Raw genomic sequence first — 20,959 nt, 5'->3', positions numbered from 1 at the left:
TTCTTCTGTCTCTGTATTTGAACCCTAATTTTTTTAAAATGCTGAACATTTTATTCCAGTCTACATTATCGAAAGCCTTTTCTAGGTCTATAAACGCCAAGTATGTTGGTTTGTTTTTCTTTAATCTTCCTTCTACTATTAATCTGAGGCCTAAAATTGCTTCCCTTGTCCCTATACTTTTCCTGAAACCAAATTGGTCTTCTCCTAACACTTCTTCCACTCTCCTCTCAATTCTTCTGTATAAAATTCTAGTTAAGATTTTTGATGCATGACTAGTTAAACTAATTGTTCTGTATTCTTCACATTTTTCTGCCCTGCTTTCTTTGGTATCATAACTATAACACTTTTTTTGAAGTCTGATGGAAATTCCCCATTTTCATAAATATTACACACCAGTTTGTATAATCTATCAATCGCTTCTTCACCTGCACTGCGCAGTAATTCTACAGGTATTCCGTCTATTCCAGGAGCCTTTCTGCCATTTAAATCTTTTAATGCTCTCTTAAATTCAGATCTCAGGTTTCTCCCATTTCATCCTCCTCAACTTCCTCTTCTTCCTCTATAACACCATTTTCAAATTCATTTCCTCCGTATAACTCTTCAATATATTCCACCCATCTATCGACTTTACCTTTCGTATTATATATTGGTGTACCATCTTTGTTTAACACATTATTAGATTTTAATTTATGTACCCCAAAATTTTCCTTAACTTTCCTGTATGCTCCGTCTATTTTACCAATGTTCATTTCTCTTTCCACTTCTGAACACTTTTCTTTAATCCACTCTTCTTTCGCCAGTCTGCACTTCCTGTTTACAGCATTTCTTAATTGCCGATAGTTCCTTTTACTTTCTTCCACACTAGCATTCTTGTATTTTCTACATTCATCCATCAGCTGCAATATATCGTCTGAAACCCAAGGTTTTCTACCGGTTCTCTTTATTCCGCCTAAGTTTGCTTCTGCTGATTTAAGAATTTCCTTTTTAACATTCTCCCATTCTTCTTCTACATTTTCTACCTTATCTTTTTTACCCAGACCTCTTGCGATGTCCTCCTCAAAAATCTTCTTTACCTCCTCTTCCTCAAGCTTCTCTAAATTCCACCGATTCATCTGACACCTTTTCTTCAGGTTTTTAAACCCCAATCTACATTTCATTATCACCAAATTATGGTCGCTATCAATGTCTGCTCCAGGGTAAGTTTTGCAGTCAACGAGTTGATTTCTAAATCTTTGCTTAACCATGATATAATCTATCTGATACCTTCCAGTATCGCCTGGCTTTTTCCAAGTGTAAATTCTTCTATTATGATTTTTAAATTGGGTGTTGGCAATTACTAAATTATATTTCGTGCAAAACTCTATAAGTCGGTCCCCTCTTTCATTCCTTTTGCCCAGCCCGTATTCACCCACTATATTTCCTTCCTTGCCTTTTCCAATGCTTGCATTCCAATCTCCAACTATTATTAAATTTTCATCTCCTTTTACGTGTTTAATTGGTTCATCAATCTCTTCGTATACACACTCTACCTCATCATCATCATGGGCGCTTGTAGGCATATAGACGTTAACAATCGTTGTCGGTTTAGGTTTTGATTTTATCCTTATTACAATGATTCTATCGCTATGCGTTTTGAAATACTCCACTCTCCTCCCTATCTTCTTGTTCATCACGAAACCTACTCCTGCCTGCCCATTATTTGACGCTGAGCCTTCCTCTTCCCACCGAACCTCACTAATTCCTACTATATCCACATTTGTCCTACCCATTTCCCTTTTTAAATTTTCTAGCCTACCAACCTTTTTCAAGCTTCTAACATTCCACGCTCCGACTCGTAGAATGTTATTTTTTAATTTTCTGGTGACCCCTTCCTTAGTAGTCCCCACCCGGAGATCCGAACGGGGGACTATTTTACCTCCGGAATATTTTACCAAGGAAGGCGCCTCCATTATTGCTATGTGAAAATGCAGAGAGCCACATTTTCTTGGAAAAAAAGCAGCTGTAGTTTTCCATTGCTTTCAGCTGCGCAGTACTCAGAGGACTGAGTGATGTTGATACGGCCGTTTAAGTCGTCCTGACTCACGCCCCTAACAACTACTGAAAGAGCTGCTGCCCTCTTTCAGGAATCATTCCTTAGTCTGGCTCTCAACAGATACCTCTCCGATATGGTTGCACCTTCGGTCCAGCTACTCTGTATCCCTAATAAAAATAAACAAAATAACTTATTTTGTTTATTTTTATTAGTAAATTTTTATTAGTATTATTTTGTTATTTTGTAAACAAAATAACAAAAACAATTACATGTGTGTACAAAAGTTACATATGTAAATGTACTTATTTGTGACATAGTCCCTCCCAAATTCAGTTACTAAAGTACCCATCCATTTGTTGACGCCATTCATGAGTTTGTCAGTGCTTTTGAAGTGCTGAGTAACCAACAGATATCCAATTTTGCGAATAGATGAAAGTCAGATGGTACCAAATCAGGGTTATGTGAGAATAGTAAAAATCTACCACTTAAACTTCTTTAGTACACTCTTACTGATAGGGGCGGTGTGAGGCTGTGAATTGTCATTAAAAAAAATGATCCTCTCTGTTGTCCTAAGCTTTGTCAACGTGTTAGAATAAATTCCTGTAGTTATTGTCATATCTGACTTCATAAATTCTTCCAACAAAATTCCTTTATGGTTCTGAAACATGGTACAAATAATTTTTTTGGCTTATTTGGCAAGTTTGTATGTATCCACTGTTTGTACTCTCTTTTGTTACAATAATGATGAACTGAATCCACATCTTGTCCCATGTAATAATTCTGTTAAACAATTCAGTTCCTTGCCAGTGCCAGTGCAATTCTTTTCTTTTTGTGGGCATTTATATGTTTTGGTACCCATTATGAAACCCAATCTGTGTAACAATTCTGAATGAAACTTGAAACTTGAGGAAACCTTTCTCTAAGTTCAGTAATTGTGAATTGGTACTTACCACAAATGGAATGTTCAATTTTTTTAACATTTCATCACTCAGAACGGAATGTCATCTTCTTCCTTCCTTGTTGTCACATTAGTTTGTCCTTTGAATTGCTTGCACCATTTTCCCACAGAACCATCACCACATTATTACTGTAAACTATTCACAGCTGACAGTAGATCTTGGCTACAGTTGTTCCTTCTGCTTGTAAAAATTGAATGACACCTAACATCTCACAACTGACTGGAGTGATCATTTTCATATCGAATGGTACATTCACTATGCATTACTTGAGCAGTACAGAATGAAATGGCAACTGACTGTATGTGTCAAGATATTTAAGCTTATCTGATTTTTACTGCGCATGCGCTAAATTGCTATGATATTCAGTTTTTTTGTAACCCCCTGACCAGAGATTAATTTATAAATAGCCTGTGTAGAAATTATGATTTTAATTTTTTTGGCATTATATTTATGTAAAATTAAAAGAGTGTATTCTAAGTGGAGATTAATATGTCAATTTTTACCTTTAAAACAATTTGTTTTTATGTTCAGCTGATATATTTAAAACTTTAATTTTATGTTTATGACATTTGGAGGTTCAGAATGTTATTAAAAGTAATTGTTTCTAGGTTTAAAATAAGAAAGTTATTTATTTTTTAAATTTAGTTCATAATACAGTAAATGTATTTGCTAATGAAAATTTATCTGATGTTGAATAAATTTATAATATTTTTATTTATTTTTTAAGCCAGTTTTTCAGTCATTCAGTACTTTATTATACATGAAATATATAGTTTTTTGTTTTTGCCAGGTTGATCGTGTATTTTTTCGGCTGAAATTGAAGGGTAAGAATATATATACATAGTCCCATATCAGTATGGGCTATACATATGTGGTGGGCTCAGTGTATGCTTAGTGTCCACATTTCTTTGCTGTAAATAGTTTTATCACTTTTTTTTTGTAAATAGCTTTTTTGTTCTTTTATTTATTACAAGTTTTTCAGATTGACTGTGGTACATGGTTTTTTTTTTTTTTAATATATTCATTGCTTTTTGAATTTAGTTGTTTAAAATTATCCTCTAAAATACATAAAATTGTAAAGTATAACTAGGTATTGATTGTTTTTATTATGGGTTATAAGAATTTTTCAAGATTTTGGAAGTTTTTTTAACTAGTTTGATACCCATCTCAGTTTCTATTCTGCACTGATCTTATAATTAAATTTTATTTTTTATATTTACATTTTTTCTTTATGTATTCTAACTTTCATTTTCCTGTACAATTTCACCTTCTAAACTTGTTCAAACTGTAAATTAACTAATTCTGGTTATGTGCTATGAATTTTGTATTTTTTTTCTCTTACAACCTTTCGTTTGGAATTTAATAAAGCTCATCTAATTTTCAACTTTTTCTATAACACCACATTTAAACAGTCCTCTAATCTTTGTCATTCTGTCTTTGCTGTTGTCATTATCTATTCGTTGCCATAAAGTGTATAATATTTTAAAATATCTCTTTCTTATTCATAGATCTTTGAATCAACAAACATCTTTCCTTGCTTTCCTCAAGGTTCTCTTTTCTTGAGATGATTCACTTCTATTATCTTCCTTAAATCAATCATTGTAATTTTATACTGAAATAACAAAATTCTTTCTCTTTTAGCATTACATTTTTAACATGTGATTGTCTTCCTTTCTTTCATCTTACATTATCTTTATCTTTCTCATATTTATTGTTGAAGGTATATTTTTTAACATCAGCAAATAAAAACATTTCAGCATTTATTTTCTTATTCAGTTCAACAAATTTTAACCTTCTTTATTTTATCTCTGTTATTTGTATTCTTTTCACAAAGTTTTTTTATGTTCTTTATTGCCTAAGTTGAAAAGCAATGAAAATATACAAAATTCTTATCTCCGTTGTTTCAACATTTGATCACTGTAATCTACATTTGTATGAAATGTTATGATTTATTGGGAAATTTGTATTTGCTTAATAAAATAATAATATTGCAGCCGGTTCATTTTTCATGTTTTAATTTTATTAAACTGAATGGTTTCATTGATTGTCATTGTGTATCTTTAGTTTACTGTGTATTTACTCTTTGTTAATGTGATTTCTGAGCATTTTTAATTAATTCTTTTGTAATACACTTGATAATGTTTGTTTCAGTAGAAATTTACTGAATATTATCAGGACTTAAACCAACCTTAGGCAATCGTAGAAAGTTTAGGAAATTTTTTGTAGTCAGTGTGCTGGCCTTATTAATCTGGGCCTGGTTTGATTTAGGTTAGCGACTAGAATTTTTCCATGGTTAAATTTTCATATATATCTTCCTTTTTTTTTAAGCTACTATTATTTGGTATGCTGATGTAGAATTAGTGAAAGGGGAGGAGTCCCTATTATGTATACATGCAAGTGCATGCACATTTGTGCATACAAGCGTGTGTATTAATGTGAAAAGGAAACTTATTGTTACTAACCAAATAATGAAATGTAGATAGGGAATATTAGTGGTTTAGTGTGCTGTGAATATAGGAAAACAGTATTGCTTCCATGCCATTTATTTGTTTATAGCTTAGGCTGGTTATGTATTAATAATATAATTATAATGAAAATAAAAGATTGCCATTGAAGAGTTAGAGCTTACGAACCATTTGATGAAAAAATTCAGTTTTAATATTGTATTAAACATAATTCTTGAGAGTTCAATTTGTTCAAGGAAAACTTATGGGAATTGCAGTACATTGTAAATATAATACCCCATTTATGTGGTAGTGCAATTTCAAAATTTTATAATTTTAATAGTAAATTATATCAAAATTAGTTTTAAATATACTGAAGAACAGAGTAATATGTTATTAAAAATTTACGTATTTTTGACAATGAATTATGAATATTTATAAAACTGCATGGTACTTACATAATTTCATTATTTAAAAAATCTGATTTGGACACCAGATGACTTCCTAGTACTCCTATTAAATGGTAATACTCCATACGATAGTGTAGCTCATTCTTTTAGCCACCTATAATGATCAGTTTCAAGTCTATCAGTCCAGTGAGTAAACGTATTTGACGATTTACATATTGTGTGTTAGATATTCACCTACTATGTCCAGCATGGATAAAAAGTTAGAGCAAAGTTGTAATGTTAAAAGATACGTATGAATTATTAATTATGGTGTATGGTGAAGATGTTATGAACCAGGTGACCTTCTACAAGTAGTATAAAGCGTTTGAGGAGGGTAGAGAGAGCATCGCTCTCAACAATAAGATTGAAAAAGGGTTGAGAGAGAAAGAAGTATTTCTTTTTAAATTGCTGGGGATCTTAGCTTTCTGTTCTTAGAAGAATATAGTTAGTTGCATTTATAGAAAAACAGATTTAATTATTTATAGCAAAAATCTGTTTAATGAGATACAACGGTAGTACTGGGTTTTATTTGTTACTTATATGAAGAAACTGTACTCTTCCTAATAGTTAGAAAAATTCCTGCCGTTGTTAATGGAAATATTTTGTTTCCTGCTTAACACTTTTTAAATCCCATTATTAACTGAATTGTATACTTTACCTTATAGTGTTGTTAAAATAAAATACATAATATAGGACAAATAAAAATTCTTCCATTGACAAATTCTATCTATACTGGAAGATGAAGTGCAATGTTTTTTTTTTGTTTTTATGACCACCATATTGAAATTAGGTGTTGGAAAATTCTTAAATTACAGATAAACTGTGTTCTTAAACTTAATTAAATGCTATTTATTTTTTTAAATTAACTGTTACGTATAGTTAAAATTACTCTGTTATAAAGAGATGTGTAAAATGGAATTCCTTTTCATGTATAATTTGTAGATGTTTTCTTTAAATAAATTGAAAATTTTTAATAATCCAGAAAAGAACAACATTAATTCAATAAAATATAAAAAGCACTTTTTTCATCAAATGTTTCTTAACTCCACAGACATTTTTTTTATTTGATGATTACTGTTATAATATTTTCTTTCTTTGTGAGTGTTGATGATGAAGAAATGGATGTTGGAATTTAAACAGTTGATTAGAAGGCATTATATTTGATAATGTCAAGTAGGTAAAAGAAATAAACAGGTTTTCTTGTTTTGTATAGTAATTTACTATAATTAATATTTATGTTAAAAAATAAAAGAAATTGGTATAAAAAAAAAATGACTGAATGCAAAATGTAAAGTACATTCTACCTACATTTTAAAGTTTAATCAACACCATGCTTTTATTGTGTTTTTTAGAATTCTGTATTTTAAATAAATGAACTATTTTCTTTTTTTATGTTTTTTTGAGTTGCTTATTAGATTTTTTGGTTTCACTTATGGTGGATAAATTGAGTGCCGGTCATGAATAGTGTGTTTTTATTGTCTAACTTTGGTTATTTTTTATGGGTTCCCATTAAAACTCATTTTGTGTAGTGTTTTAGTTTTTAATGAACTTTAAACTACACTGTATATTTTTAGTGTTTACTGCTATTAAGTAACTTTAATATGATTGCAATGTTGTACATTTTTTTAGTAGTGAGGCAGCAGTTGTCAACATATTTATTATTTTAATGTAGGAGAAAATGTAAAAATAATAAGTAGGATTTTGCAGGTTATTTATCTTTTGATTGCTTTGGTTTAGGATCTTAGTTTAACCCATTCATCACTGCAGATGTTTTTGTGCTTTATTAAAATGATTTCTGATGTGCCATGGATATTTATGGGCAATATATTTCAACACACATGGTTGTATCTATATATATATATATATTAAATTGCTTAGCATAAAACATTAACACTTTCCCCCTATTTTAAACATATTCTACATATAGTACTCGTGTTCAATTCTAAACTCACTAATATAGTAAATAATAACTTTTGTATTATTGTCATTAAAATTATGTGGTTTTTTTTCAAGCTATAGTGATTCTCTTATCGCTGTGTCATAAAAAATGTAAATGTATAATAAGCAATGTTTAATAAATTCCATTTATAGTTTTAGTTATATAGTTTTTCTAAAATCATTACTTGTTCAACTATTTTAATATGGGAAATATATCAGCCAACTTTAGAATAAGTCATTTTAAGTTTGAATTTAATACTGAAAAATGAGTGAGTCTGCTACTTTAGTGCTTAACAACTACTTTAGAATAAATATTTTGCCTTTTAATAATAATAATTTCAACTTAAAATTGATAAATTACAACTTAAAAATGAATAGTTTCTCTTTATGAAATGCATAATAAACAAAAAAAAGAACATATGTTCTACTTGCAAAGCTGTATAGCTCTGCAACTGATAATGCCTGAACCTTTCATTTCTAAGTGATGCCAAACATTTTTCACTTGCAGCCTGTCAGCAATTTCAGGTTGCAGTTCTGAAAAGCAGCTGTGATAACTTTAATGTCAATTGATAGGTTTTATCAATATAACAAAATCTATTGTCATTAAACATTTGACACACCAACTTTCTTGTTTTTAATGGCTAGCTCCCGCATTTCATTGATGCGATTGCTGTACTCATTTGTTTTAAATAATGATACTTCCATATTTTCGGTAGTATATAAGAGATATTATCCACAGGATATTCATTTTGCCTATATTGAGCTGCTTCGCATCAATATGTCAATTTCAATCTGGCCAAGCCATAGTTTTTTGCACCATATTTTATTCACTCTTGGTTTTTTATTTTTATATAAAAATAAAACAACATATCTCATGAATAACTGTCTGAGTGATGGTCAGTAACAGATTCTGCTTCACTATTCATATTAAATTGGACAAATGGGCAGTAATTTTAGATAGATTAAATTTGCTCTTGATAGATAACGATATACGTGTTAATTACATACATGTTGATATATATGTTAATAGTGAATTTATTTTTGATAATAAACTCTTCTATCAGCTCAATGGCTTGAGGGTTTGTGTGTATTAATTTTATCTAATAGTCGTAATGTAAAGTGTTAACTATTCGTTTTAACAATAGAATAGAATAGAATAGAATAGAATAGAAGTTTTCATGACTACTTTTATTTTTTTGTAATATTAATACAGTCAGCTCCCAATTATCCGTGATAATAACCGGGAAGAGGATTGCAGATAATTCAAAATCATAGCAAAATCGCAGTTGATCCGAAAATAATATTTAATAAAGTAATATGTTTAAAATGATCTGATAACTTTACTGCAGTTCAGTATTTACATGCATTATTATATTAAGATATAATGGTAAATAATAAAATAAAATACAGTACACTACCCTATTATGTACCTGGTATAAGTAATATGCAAACATTTATTCAAAATACATATTAACATAAAATAAATTTTCATTATCACTAATACTGTACATAAATAGATTATATATACAGAAGTTTATGTACTACATAATGCATTAACAAACACTTATTAAAACTACAGCAACTAACAAGAAAAAAATACATAGATGTTAAGAAAAAAAGAAAATTAATAAATTGTGCATTTTACTCTTTCAGGTATTCCCTTTAAATAAGCGTGATTGATTGTTATTTTAGTGACAGAAAACACTTTCTTTTTATTAGTAGTTTGCATAGCGTAATAATATTGCACAATGAATTATTATCCTTTCATATCCTCAATAAACTGCAGTACAGCATTAGCATATTCAATACAAGCACACATTCAAGTAGTAAATGAATGAAGGAGTAAAACCTATCATAGAACGATGAAAAAAATTAAATCTTAGCTTTTTATGAGTTTTTAAAACTAATTTTATTCCAAGATGAAAATCGTGTTGCTTTAAGCCACAATGTGTTCACTTATGTGCTCACTTATAATTGGGAGTTGAAATTTGATAGTGAAAAATTTTACATTTTGTCTGTAGAATAATTAATAGTGTGCTTTAAAATTTTTTTATGTTGTTAAACTGGATATAATTTTGTTAAATTTATTTTTCTAAAGTAGTCGTAATTAAACATTTTTGATGTGAAATATTTTGTAGTGGTTTATGATTTTTTAAAGTGAAATGATTTTATTCCATAGAATTTTATTTAGTGAAAGAAATTTAATTGATAGTTATTTTCTAACCTTTGAAGTTCATTTAAATTATATTCCTTTCAAAACTTTTTTTATCAAAATACTTATTGAAAAATAGTCAAGATTACTAATTATTATTTATGGCATTTTTTCTTAAGTTAAGCTGGAAATTACAAACAAAAATTGTAAAAGAAACTAATTTTCACTTTTATTCTAATATATCAGTCTTTTTGCTGGCACTTAATGGCTTAATAATGCCTAATGAGCAGTGTAGTGCAGTTGCTTCTTGCCATGATAACAACTAGTGGTGGAATAAAATGAATTCATGCAAGCTTATGTCGAAGATAACTATTTAATAATCTAAACAACCATTTTGTTGTTTTATCAAAATTTGTTGCCACTTTCTTGCAATAACAGTTTTATTAAAACAATTGTGTTTCATTGTTTTGATTTAAAAGAGTTTAATCCATTGATACTTTCTGTGGTGAAGTGAAATTTTGTGAATTTGCTACTTTTTAATATACCGTAGTTCTTCAAATATAAGACGTCTTTGAATTTATGATGCACCCTAAATTTAGTAGATAATTTCTAGAAAAAATAAAAATATCCAATAAAATAGTAAAATACTGTATAATTTATTTATTTTAAGTTTCTGTAAGTCATATAAGTAAATATTTTGTATATATATCAGTATTTTTCATTAAGTTCATCCTATTTTGAAAAATGAATAGTTAAATAGTAGCTACTTAAAAAAATTTATTGAATAATCCAAATCTGCAGTAAAACATCTAAATTGAAAGCACTTAATACTGTATTTTGTATTATACTATCTCAAATGTAATCTAGTTAGCCACGTACGTATTTAGCTTTATAATTATGGTATTTTATCACTAATCACAGTAATTTTTCATGACTAAACAGTGTGTCTTGTTAGCTTTCTATGTTGTTGTCAAGATATCAGTTTCATCTGATTCAGATGTTGAGTTTGATTTCATTTGTGATGTTAAGTCACTGTTGTTCCAAAGTACATTGTCTTCAGAACTACCCGATGCATTCAACCAGCAGTATTCCAAGAATGACTTTTTAACTATTTCTGATGAAAAATCATTCCAAGCTTCCAAAATTCATTCTGTAATCGTAGTTGCTGATGCTCGTTTAATTTTGCCATTTGGTGTAAGGGGATGATCGTTTTCAGTCAACCATTGATTGTATTGTGCACAAATAGTCTTTAAAAGATTTATTAATCCCAACATCCAGTGGTTGTAATTGACATATCATACCTACAGGAATTACAACTAAAGTACACTTTCCATTTGTTGATTTAATTTTAATGTTGTCAGATAAATGACAACGAAAAGCATCCAACACTGACATACTGTTTCGTTTCAGAAGTCTGCCCAGTCTACGTTCCCATACACATTCTAACCAATCTTGCATTGAGATTGTCATCCAGGCATTCCATTGAACTCGATCAATTACACCATAACAGAACCTTTCTTTTAGCACAGTTTTCCTGTTCAGAATTACATACGATGGTAATTTATTTTTGTCAGCAGCATTCAACATAACAGTTACTCTTACTTTCTCATATATAGTTGTTTCTATTGTTACTTGTTTTTGCTCCTTCTCACTTATAGTGCAATTTTGTGGCATATCAAAGAACATAGCAACTTTATCAGCATTACCAATTTGACTGAGATAGTATTGTTTCTTTAATTTTAGATCGATTATGTAACATTGATATTGCACTAATCTATGCTCGTAATCTGATGGTAATTTCTGGCAGATGGAGATTCTGCAATGCAATGACAGACATTGCCTTTTTATGAATTTCTCACACCATCCATGGCTAGCTTTAAATTGAAGATCACTATTCCTGGAAATTTCCCTGGTCTTTAATATCAGTCCATCTCTTGTCATTGGATGACCTTTTGTGCAAAATTTTCTGAAATTGGCCATAACAGCAGTATCCTGACCCCGTAGGGGAAGAGATAGTGATAGTTGTGAGATGTGATAGTTGCAGTTGCCACACCACCCTTTCTGTACCTAGCCCTTATGGTCTACCAGAGATCATCTTCAAAACCTCGGCAAAAGGCATCTCTCAGCCTTGTTCTTCCCTCAGTCAGGATGCTACTGGTAATATCCTGACTGATGGACAGGTGGCAAATGCCACATATAACATTCATATTGGTGTAGTCTCAAACAAGACTGAGTTAACAAAATAAGGAAAGGAACTGAAATCCGCTACCTACCCAAAGGCAAAAGAGTGACTTCAACACACAATTAAAACAAAACAAACCAACAACAAAAACTTCAAACTTACCAATTACAAAACAAAGAAAAGAAGAATGCAGGAAGGCCCATGCGGCACCCTAAATGCACTCTGCAATCCTTTCTTTTATCAAATAGTGTATAAAATTCTCAACTATTATCCATTCGACCTGGTTTTGGCAATTGACACGGAGATCCAGCGCCAACTCGATAATATTAAGGTGACAGATAGTCTCTGTGCGTATCAGCTCAAACTTTGAACAGACATACAGAACATAATCTACATTGTCCAATTGTCCACATTGCAGACACATTCCTGAGTCCACCAGACTAAACCTCTGCAGCCCGGAAAGCGCTATGTCCAGAAAGATATTGTATCACGTAGTAATTCGGGGGTACCCAAGAGGCGCACTGCAAACTACCAACATCAGGAAACAGACCATGTGTATAATGCCCACCCTCTGCCCAACCCATCTGGCCTGCCACAAAGCATTACCATGTTGTTCAATTTCCCGAACTTTGTCAGAAGTTAATTCACCTAACTTCTTGATGATGTAATGCTGTGCCAAACGGCCTTTGAGGAGCATCATAGTGGTCTTCTCCGGGCTGAAAGTCATCTTATGTTGATGATCCCACAGCTCAAGTATCCTTCAAGCCTAAGTGGTTAGGAACTCAACCTCCTTCTGTGAGCATCCTTCAACCAGCAGGAGCCCATCATTGGCATAAGCCACAATGCAACACCCACTGGGCAACCTCAGTTGCCAAAGAGAATTGAACTCCACCACCCACAACAAAGGAGACACCCCTTGGAAAGCATCTTGTATACCTCAGCCTTTTTTTTTTTTTCTTTTTCCTGTTTAGCCTCCGGTAACTACCGTTTAGATAATTCTTCAGAGGATGAATGAGGATGATATGTATGAGTGTAAATGAAGTGTAGTCTTGTACATTCTCAGTTCGACCATTTCTGAGATGTGTGGTTAATTGAAACCCAACCACCAAAGAACAGCGGTATCCACGATCTAGTATTCAAATCCATGTAAAAATAACTGGCTCCTTGAACGATGTAACTCTCGACTTCCAAATCAGCTGATTTGGGAAGACGTGTTAACCACTAGACCAACCCGGTGGGTTTGTATACCTCAGCCTGCCCTCGCAGAGCAGCACATCTTGATCACTGAAGTAACTTTGCATTACCTGCAATTCACAGTGCATTCTCTTTTCTGCAGTTGATAAATTGGTCGAAGGCCACAAATTGTTAAACACCCCTGAAATGTCTAGGAAACAGCAACATCAATTTCTAGATATTTACTGTGTTTTTGTCCTGAAAAAGATTTCTTCATTTGTTTACATGCAAATAATTTCTGTTTGATACTGCACCACCAGTGCAAATTTGCTTAGTTTAGCAAGAACTATTTACAGGTGGCACGATTTCCAATCTGTTCAGCGCAAAAAATAACCTTCCATTTAAAGTCTGCATCATACATAAAATGCTTTTCTATGATGATGAAATGGTTAGAAAAACACAACAAATAGGTAGAATGAATAAAAAAAAAAAAGAGAACCGATTTACAACTACAGTAGTATACTGTACACTTTTCAACATGAAATGGAGGTTAGACGGGAAATTTAAGGTATGTTTGTTATCATGAATAGAGCACATGCACAAATTCCTGAACAATGACTCAATAAATAAATTATGTTAACAGTGATAAAGCTGTTCAGATGTAAAGCTCTTTAAAATGAGTCATTGTTGTAGAAATTTGTGTATGTTCTGTGCACAAAGACAAATGTTCTTTCATGTTTCTTGTGTCTCCATTTGTTGTACAGGCGTACAGATTTGGAAACTTCAGCTTTATGCCCATTAATTATTATACGTTTATGTCAAATTGCATTAGACCTCCAATTGAAGATGCACCTCGAATTTAGACGCACCTGTCATTTTGATTATAATCTGTAAAAAAAGGTGCTTCTTAAATTCTAAGCAGTATGGTATATATACACACAGAGGTCATTGGAAACAAAAGTTATTGGCCTGACACAGAAACATAAGATTTAAAAAAAAAAATCTTTTTTACAATTGCAAGTCACCTTGCAATTTGATACAGTTAGACCAATGATTTTTTGACTTTAATACCCTCGTCCTTACCCCATAGCGAAAGACACCCTTCATGTGACAGTTTTAGTCGCCATGCCACCCATTCTGTACGTAGCCCTGATGGGCTTTACCAGAGGTCATCTTCAAAACCTTGGCAAAAGGCATCTCCCAGTCTTGTACTAGCCTCAGTCAGGATGCCACCGATGCAAATCATTTGGAGTTAATCAAAAACATGTAAATTGAAAGGGTGTGCGCACGCACACTTGTGTGATTTTATTAAACCTGCAAATAATAATGTGATTAATAGAATGGTTGTTTTTCATTAACGATAATGAAAATTAACTGAAAAAAGTGATAAATTATGTCAAAAAATTGTAATCCACACAGGAATTATTAATTATAATATTATTTAACTTTATCTTATATTTGATTTGTATATTTTTTAGGCCAACTCAGAACTACATTAAGATCACCATGTCTTTCTATTTTCTTGATATATATTTCTAAGATTTAAATTGTTCCATCATTATCTGTTGTAGTGATAAGATATTTAATTAATTATAGTGCCAACTTGACTGATTTTTTAAAATAAAATTTTAACTTAACATGTTTTTATTATGTGTGTTCTTATCTTTTATTATATTGCATATGCTGTTTAGTACTTTTAATATGTAATATTATTATCATTTCAGTGATAAACATTCGATAAATTAATTAATTATGTAATATCAAATGAAGTTTTTAGTTGCTGTTCTGTGTTAAAAATTAGTTAATCGTCCCAATTCAGTTATAAGTTGTAGTCATGTTAAATTTTAAAATGGAGCTTTACCTGTAACTATTCTGCAAAGTTTTAGTAAAACCATTAGGTTTGTTTCCTCTGATCTCTGCTGATTATTGTTTTCATTCTTATTTTGTCACATTATGTGGGTCGTTAAAGAAGGATTAGCCAATCGGTTCTTTAACTTAGTTTTTAAATATCGCTCAAAATGTTTTTTGTATGTTTGTGAATGATATTCTAACTGATATTCATGTCTATGCTTCTGGATGGCCATTCATTGTGTTAATATATTCTTCAGCAAACTATAATGCTGCTACTCATCTAGTACCATAATTCAAATTTTATATCTTATTTTACTCCTAAATATTTTGGATCCTTCACAGAATGGAGTGGTATTTATTAATAATTATATCTGGTGAACCTTTTTTTCTAGTTTTCTTCTTTATATCTCTAAAAAAGGTGTTATGCACACTGTTGTTTTTTTATCTGTGAACTGTAAACACTGCTTCAATAAAATCTGATAGATGAAATTATTTTTATTCTAATTTTTTTTAACTGTAGTAAACTTATCCATTACAGTTTGCCTGAACTACATGCTCTGTTTTTGTAGATGACATAGAATCTGCTGTTAAGTGCTTCTTTTTCTTTTTTTTAATGATTTTGCAACTTTTTTATTTTGTGTGTTTTTACAGAAATTATTCTTCAAGTATTCAGAATAGTATTGGAAAACACTATTTTACTGGCTAATGTCAATTAAAAAAAAATCTGATGTGGGCACCACATGACTTCCTTGTACACCTATTAAATTACATATACACATTTTTTTTAAAATGAAAAGTATATAAAATTTTATTTCATTAATAATAACTTATGATATTTTTTCATATTTTTTTAAAAATTAATTTATTTTTTATAACTTTCCTGGCATTAATATATTGTTGAAAATTTACAATCATTTAGAAAATGTTAAATGTGAAAATTATTACTATTAAATTTTACTTATCTTTTTAAAACAAAGAAAAAACATGTTAAATCGAAAAAGTTGGGCTTCTTGAACAAAAAAAATTACAGTTTTCTTTTATTTAAAAAATTAAAAACTCTTTCCATCTTGATAATGGCTAACCTAAAAAAAACTTACGTGGACACCACATGACTTCTTGTGCACCTATTAAATTACATATACATATTTTTAAAAGTACATAAAATTTAATTTCATTAATTTCCGATTTTTTTCATATTTTTTTATATTGTTTATTGAATTATTATTTATTGTAAATTTTTTTTTACTATCAGGGGTTAATAATTATTAATAAATCAATATATTTAAATTTAAAAAACGGTTAAAAATAAATAAAAAAAGAAATGAAGTTGAATTTGAATCGATGCGCCTTTCCCTTGTAAGAGCCAAATATTTCATTAATTAACATTTTATTTGGCTATAACTCTGGCACTAATGAAAATAAGTACCACTTATGATATATTGAGCTCTAAATGAGGACATATTATTGCAGTTAAGAAAAACTCCAAAATCCAATTTTTTTTTTATTTTGGCTTATTCTTTTTGAGTTATATGAGACACATACATACGTATTTACAGATCTCACGCCGAAACTAGTCAAAATGGATTCAGGGTTGGTCAAAATGGATATTTCTGTTGAAATCTGAAAACCGGAATTTTTTGCAATCATAATACTTTACTTCGTACAAGGAAATAAAAATTAAAACAGATTAGTTGTGTAAGTAGAAATTTAATGCTGATACTCTATAAAAAATTTTTCTTTTAATATCCCATAGTTTTCTGTTGAAAGAGAGTACTGTGAATATTCATTATATATAAAAGTTTTTATATACTGTTCTAAGTTAATAGTTTGTTTTCTATTATATATTTAAAATTCTTTAGAAGAAAGGTTTTTTAAATTTTAAATGATTGTCAGTTGAGTAGATTAAATATTACTACATATCAGTATAATAAAACACAGTGTTATGAATTTAGAGTTTTATTCTAAAGTTGTCAAGTTTTAAATAAATATTAATTTGCACTAATCTTAAAAAAAATCAAATCCTAGATTTTTTTACAAAATTTCACATTCTTTTAAATAAGTTTTTAAAAGAACAAATTAATGTTCCCCAAAATTTCCTTGTTTCAATATTAACAGTACAAAATTTATGTAGTGCATTATAATATCAAAAAACTATCTTGAAAATTAAAATGTGTATCATCTGTTGAGCTTAAATATTAGGGTATTATTTTGTAATTATAATCATTTGTTTAAAGATATAATACAATATTTCTCATAATTTTTCATGATAGGAAACTGTACAAAAGGGTGGGAATAGTTTAAAATTTACTTGATTTTGGAGTCACGTGCGCTCTCATTTGGGGAATGATTTTATCCTCTGTCTGTTTAGAATTAAAAGGAAATAACGAAGATGTACAACAATTGTTTCCTTAATTAACTAGGTGAACCAAGTACCAGCTGATACAGTTCTGTGACTTATATGCTGAACAAAACTTCCCAGGTATAATTAATATACATTCAAGTAATAAATTGTTCAGAGCACATAATACTATATTAATTAGTAAAATATTGATTTGATGATACAAGATTTAGAGAGATTAGGATTTTGTGTTGGTAAATTAGATTTAAAAGGTTTTAGTATAAAATGAACTACATGTAATTTTCATTTAATCAATATGTGTGATTTGCCTTTGGTTGATTAATATTGGTTGTGAAATTTATGGTGAAAGTATATTTATTTGTTCTGGCAGTGTTTTGGTGATTATATAATAGTAGTTTTTGTGAGGGAAGAAAGAAAATAGTCTGTTATGTGCATTTATTGATTAAATTTGTTAATATTACCATTAGTATCAATTGCTCTTATAACAGTTTATTTCTAAGATACAAACTAGTGATAATTTGTACTTACAATATATATATATATATATATATATATATATATATATTTATTTATTTTTGTTATTGTTGTATAGTTTATTTTTTTTTATAAGCTGTTAATAGCTGTAGACTATTTGTTTGAGATTGCAAATTGATAAGACTTGCAAATTGTCTTTTAAACTAAAAATTTACATGGTCTCTGATTTCTGTTCTGTAAATTGTATTGTTTACTCATTTATAGTTTGTAAACAGCTGTGTTTGAGATAGTAATATGTTTATGTGGATTTGTAATTAAAAGTTTACAGTAATAGTTCCTGTTACGTTATTTGCAATTTTACGACACAAACAGATTGAAAGGTTGTTCAGCAAGGTGTTAAACTATCCTAATAAGAGGGAATCATCTCTTATCTTTTCCCCTTCTTTAATATTTAATCACTGCTTGGGTGCTATGGGAATTGGATCACATGTCATCACAACATCCTTCTATGGCATACTGGTACATTCTAGTAGGGTGGAAGGGCAGCCACTTCTTAATGTGGATATGACCCTCTTTTTTTTTATATTTGGACCCTCTTTTTTTAATTAAGAATTATTTATTATTTAATCAATATTTGTTTGATCTATTATTTGTATATATTTGTATTTTCCACTTGAACTCAATTGAAAGTGTAATCTGTAATCAGTTGGAGATTACAAATGTGGTAGATTTGTATTAGGTTATAATAGTAATGGATTCTAAAGATCATTTTAATATGGGAGAGAAGTAATATAAGAAATTAATTTTGTCCAGAAAAAAGTTTTTTTAATTCTGTAGTGAAATATCATTCCTGAAGAAATAATGGATAAATTTTGTCGTGTAAAATACAAATTAGTTTTTCATACACCATAAATCTTTTACAATTTTATGAAATATTACAAGATTAATGTACAATGTTTTTCAAATTAATGTAAATACTTTAAATTTTAACAGTTTTTTTGTTGACTTTACACTGTTAAATTTTGTTCGTATGAAATTTGTCTTTTATATTTTATTCCCTCTTTCTCATAGATTGAATTAGTTGTACACTGTTCTTTAAATTTTTCAATCTGAAACAATATATATTGCATATTATCATTTTCTTCTTTGTCATGCAGCCTTTCTTTTTCATTTTCCTCTTGCGTATGACCTATAAATTCACAATAGGGTTAAAATTGGGTAAGTTTCCTGGTCAGTCTAACAAATTGTTATTATTGTCATTTATGAAGTTTTTTTGCTACTTTAAAAAAATGACAAGGAGCAAGGTCTTGCTGAAACAATAAATCTTTGCTTTCCACAATAGGTAGAACTCTATTTTTCAAAATCACTGTATGTTTTTCTGTATTCATCATTCTTTTGATATGAATAAAACGATAGGCCCTTTAAAAGAAAAACATTTTTTTATTAAATGTTTCACTGATTGAACCATGATTTTGGGAGAAATAGGTTCTCCATCGGTAGACATTTCCCTTTTACAAATCAATTTTGGATCACTTTAGGATCAAGCTTCAAAATTTTATTTACATAGCACATTGGTAGTAATATTTTTCTTCATATTTTCTGTTAAGAGCTGTTTATTCAATGAACATCATGTTTTTTGATCTTGTTTGTATAGTTGAATCATGAATTTCAGTACCAAAGCCAGCTGTTTCCCTTTAAAGATCTCACTTTGATTTTTTTGGATCAACATTGATAACCTAGCTAGAAAGAAATTGTTTCTTCTAGCAGTCATTTCTTTTTTCATGACTTGACCGAACCAGTCTTTTTTTGATCAGATAATGAAATTGATAACAGACTTTAAATTCAAATTCTCCTTACATTGTGCTGTAATCTGATTATACATTAAAAAATGTTCATGGAGAATTATGATCTTAGTTATTTTTGTGTAAGTTGTATTTAAAAATTAGAAGTGAATGATCATATGAAGCAAAAACCAAATGCACTGATTACAAAAATTAAACAAATGTAATTAATTGCACAATTCGTATTACTGAATGTATTTGAAAGTTTTTTTAATGGAATTTAACACTTTTGGGCTCCACAGTTTTATCCTTTATACTGGCATACAGAATGTTCATTTTAATTACTCTATTATTAGTCATTTATTTTTATTCATCGATTATGTTAGTGAGATCAGTCTCAACACTTTTTAACATGTTTTAAACATTTTTATCATTATTTCTCACTTAATGCGTTGCACACAGCATTGCAGTTGCTCTATATTGTTCATTGTGAAAGAAAAAATTTCCTTAAAGATTTATATTTCATAGAAATTTGATAGAAAAAAATTGAGTTTTATACCATATTAAACTTTGTTGTTTTCTCCATTAATCTTTTGTGTTAAAATTTGTTTAAAAAAGTTATGCATAAAAAAGTACTCCTTTTTTTGCCTATTTTCCCACTTTTCATAACTTCATAATTTTAAAAATGATTATGTGTATTTAAGAACAATTTTATATGTCATTTAACAATTTATCAGATTTTTCCAAAGTTCTATTATTTATCTATTTATCTATTATTTAGTATTGCAATCATTTAAAAATTGTGCTGGTTTAGCTCTTAAGTAACTATGCACTGAGCTGTATGTCATAACAGTACTATTATACTAAGTACATAGCTTTAATTAACAGAATGAAAAAAAGTTTTGAAGGTAAGAAAAATTTCATTAAGATTGTTGGCAATCTCAGACATTTTTAGAAAAACATGGAGTGTCTTCACATATATATACAGTAATTCCTTGGTTTAATGAGATTTGATTTACGTGATTTTGAATTTGCACGGTTGATTTTATAACACTGTCCCTTCACTTAAGGTGGGCGTGGTTTCAGATTAATGAGGTCAGAATTATTGTATAAAGGTATAAAATAATATTTGTGAAAGAATTCATAAAAAGGTTTTCGGTAAACA

At 29.6% G+C, this 20,959-nt stretch overlaps 1 protein-coding gene across 4 annotated transcripts in view; it reads left to right on the top strand.

The window, feature by feature from the left end:
* The window catches only part of LOC142328751 (DENN domain-containing protein 1A), a 94,866-nt gene that overhangs the window by 64,240 nt on the left and 9,667 nt on the right, over positions 1-20,959 (top strand). Inside the window, exon 14 of one of the 4 annotated variants that reach the window (XM_075372756.1) lies at positions 3,782-3,815. The exons of the other annotated variants lie outside the window; for them this stretch is intronic. Coding sequence (XP_075228871.1) covers positions 3,782-3,815 — 34 coding nt within the window. The remainder of the gene's footprint in view (positions 1-3,781; positions 3,816-20,959) is intronic. 4 annotated transcript variants of the gene reach the window in all.

Source organism: Lycorma delicatula, chromosome 8, assembly GCF_047948215.1.
Source record: "Lycorma delicatula isolate Av1 chromosome 8, ASM4794821v1, whole genome shotgun sequence".
Taxonomy (NCBI): domain Eukaryota; kingdom Metazoa; phylum Arthropoda; class Insecta; order Hemiptera; family Fulgoridae; genus Lycorma; species Lycorma delicatula.
This window is presented reverse-complemented; position numbering and strand designations above follow the sequence as displayed.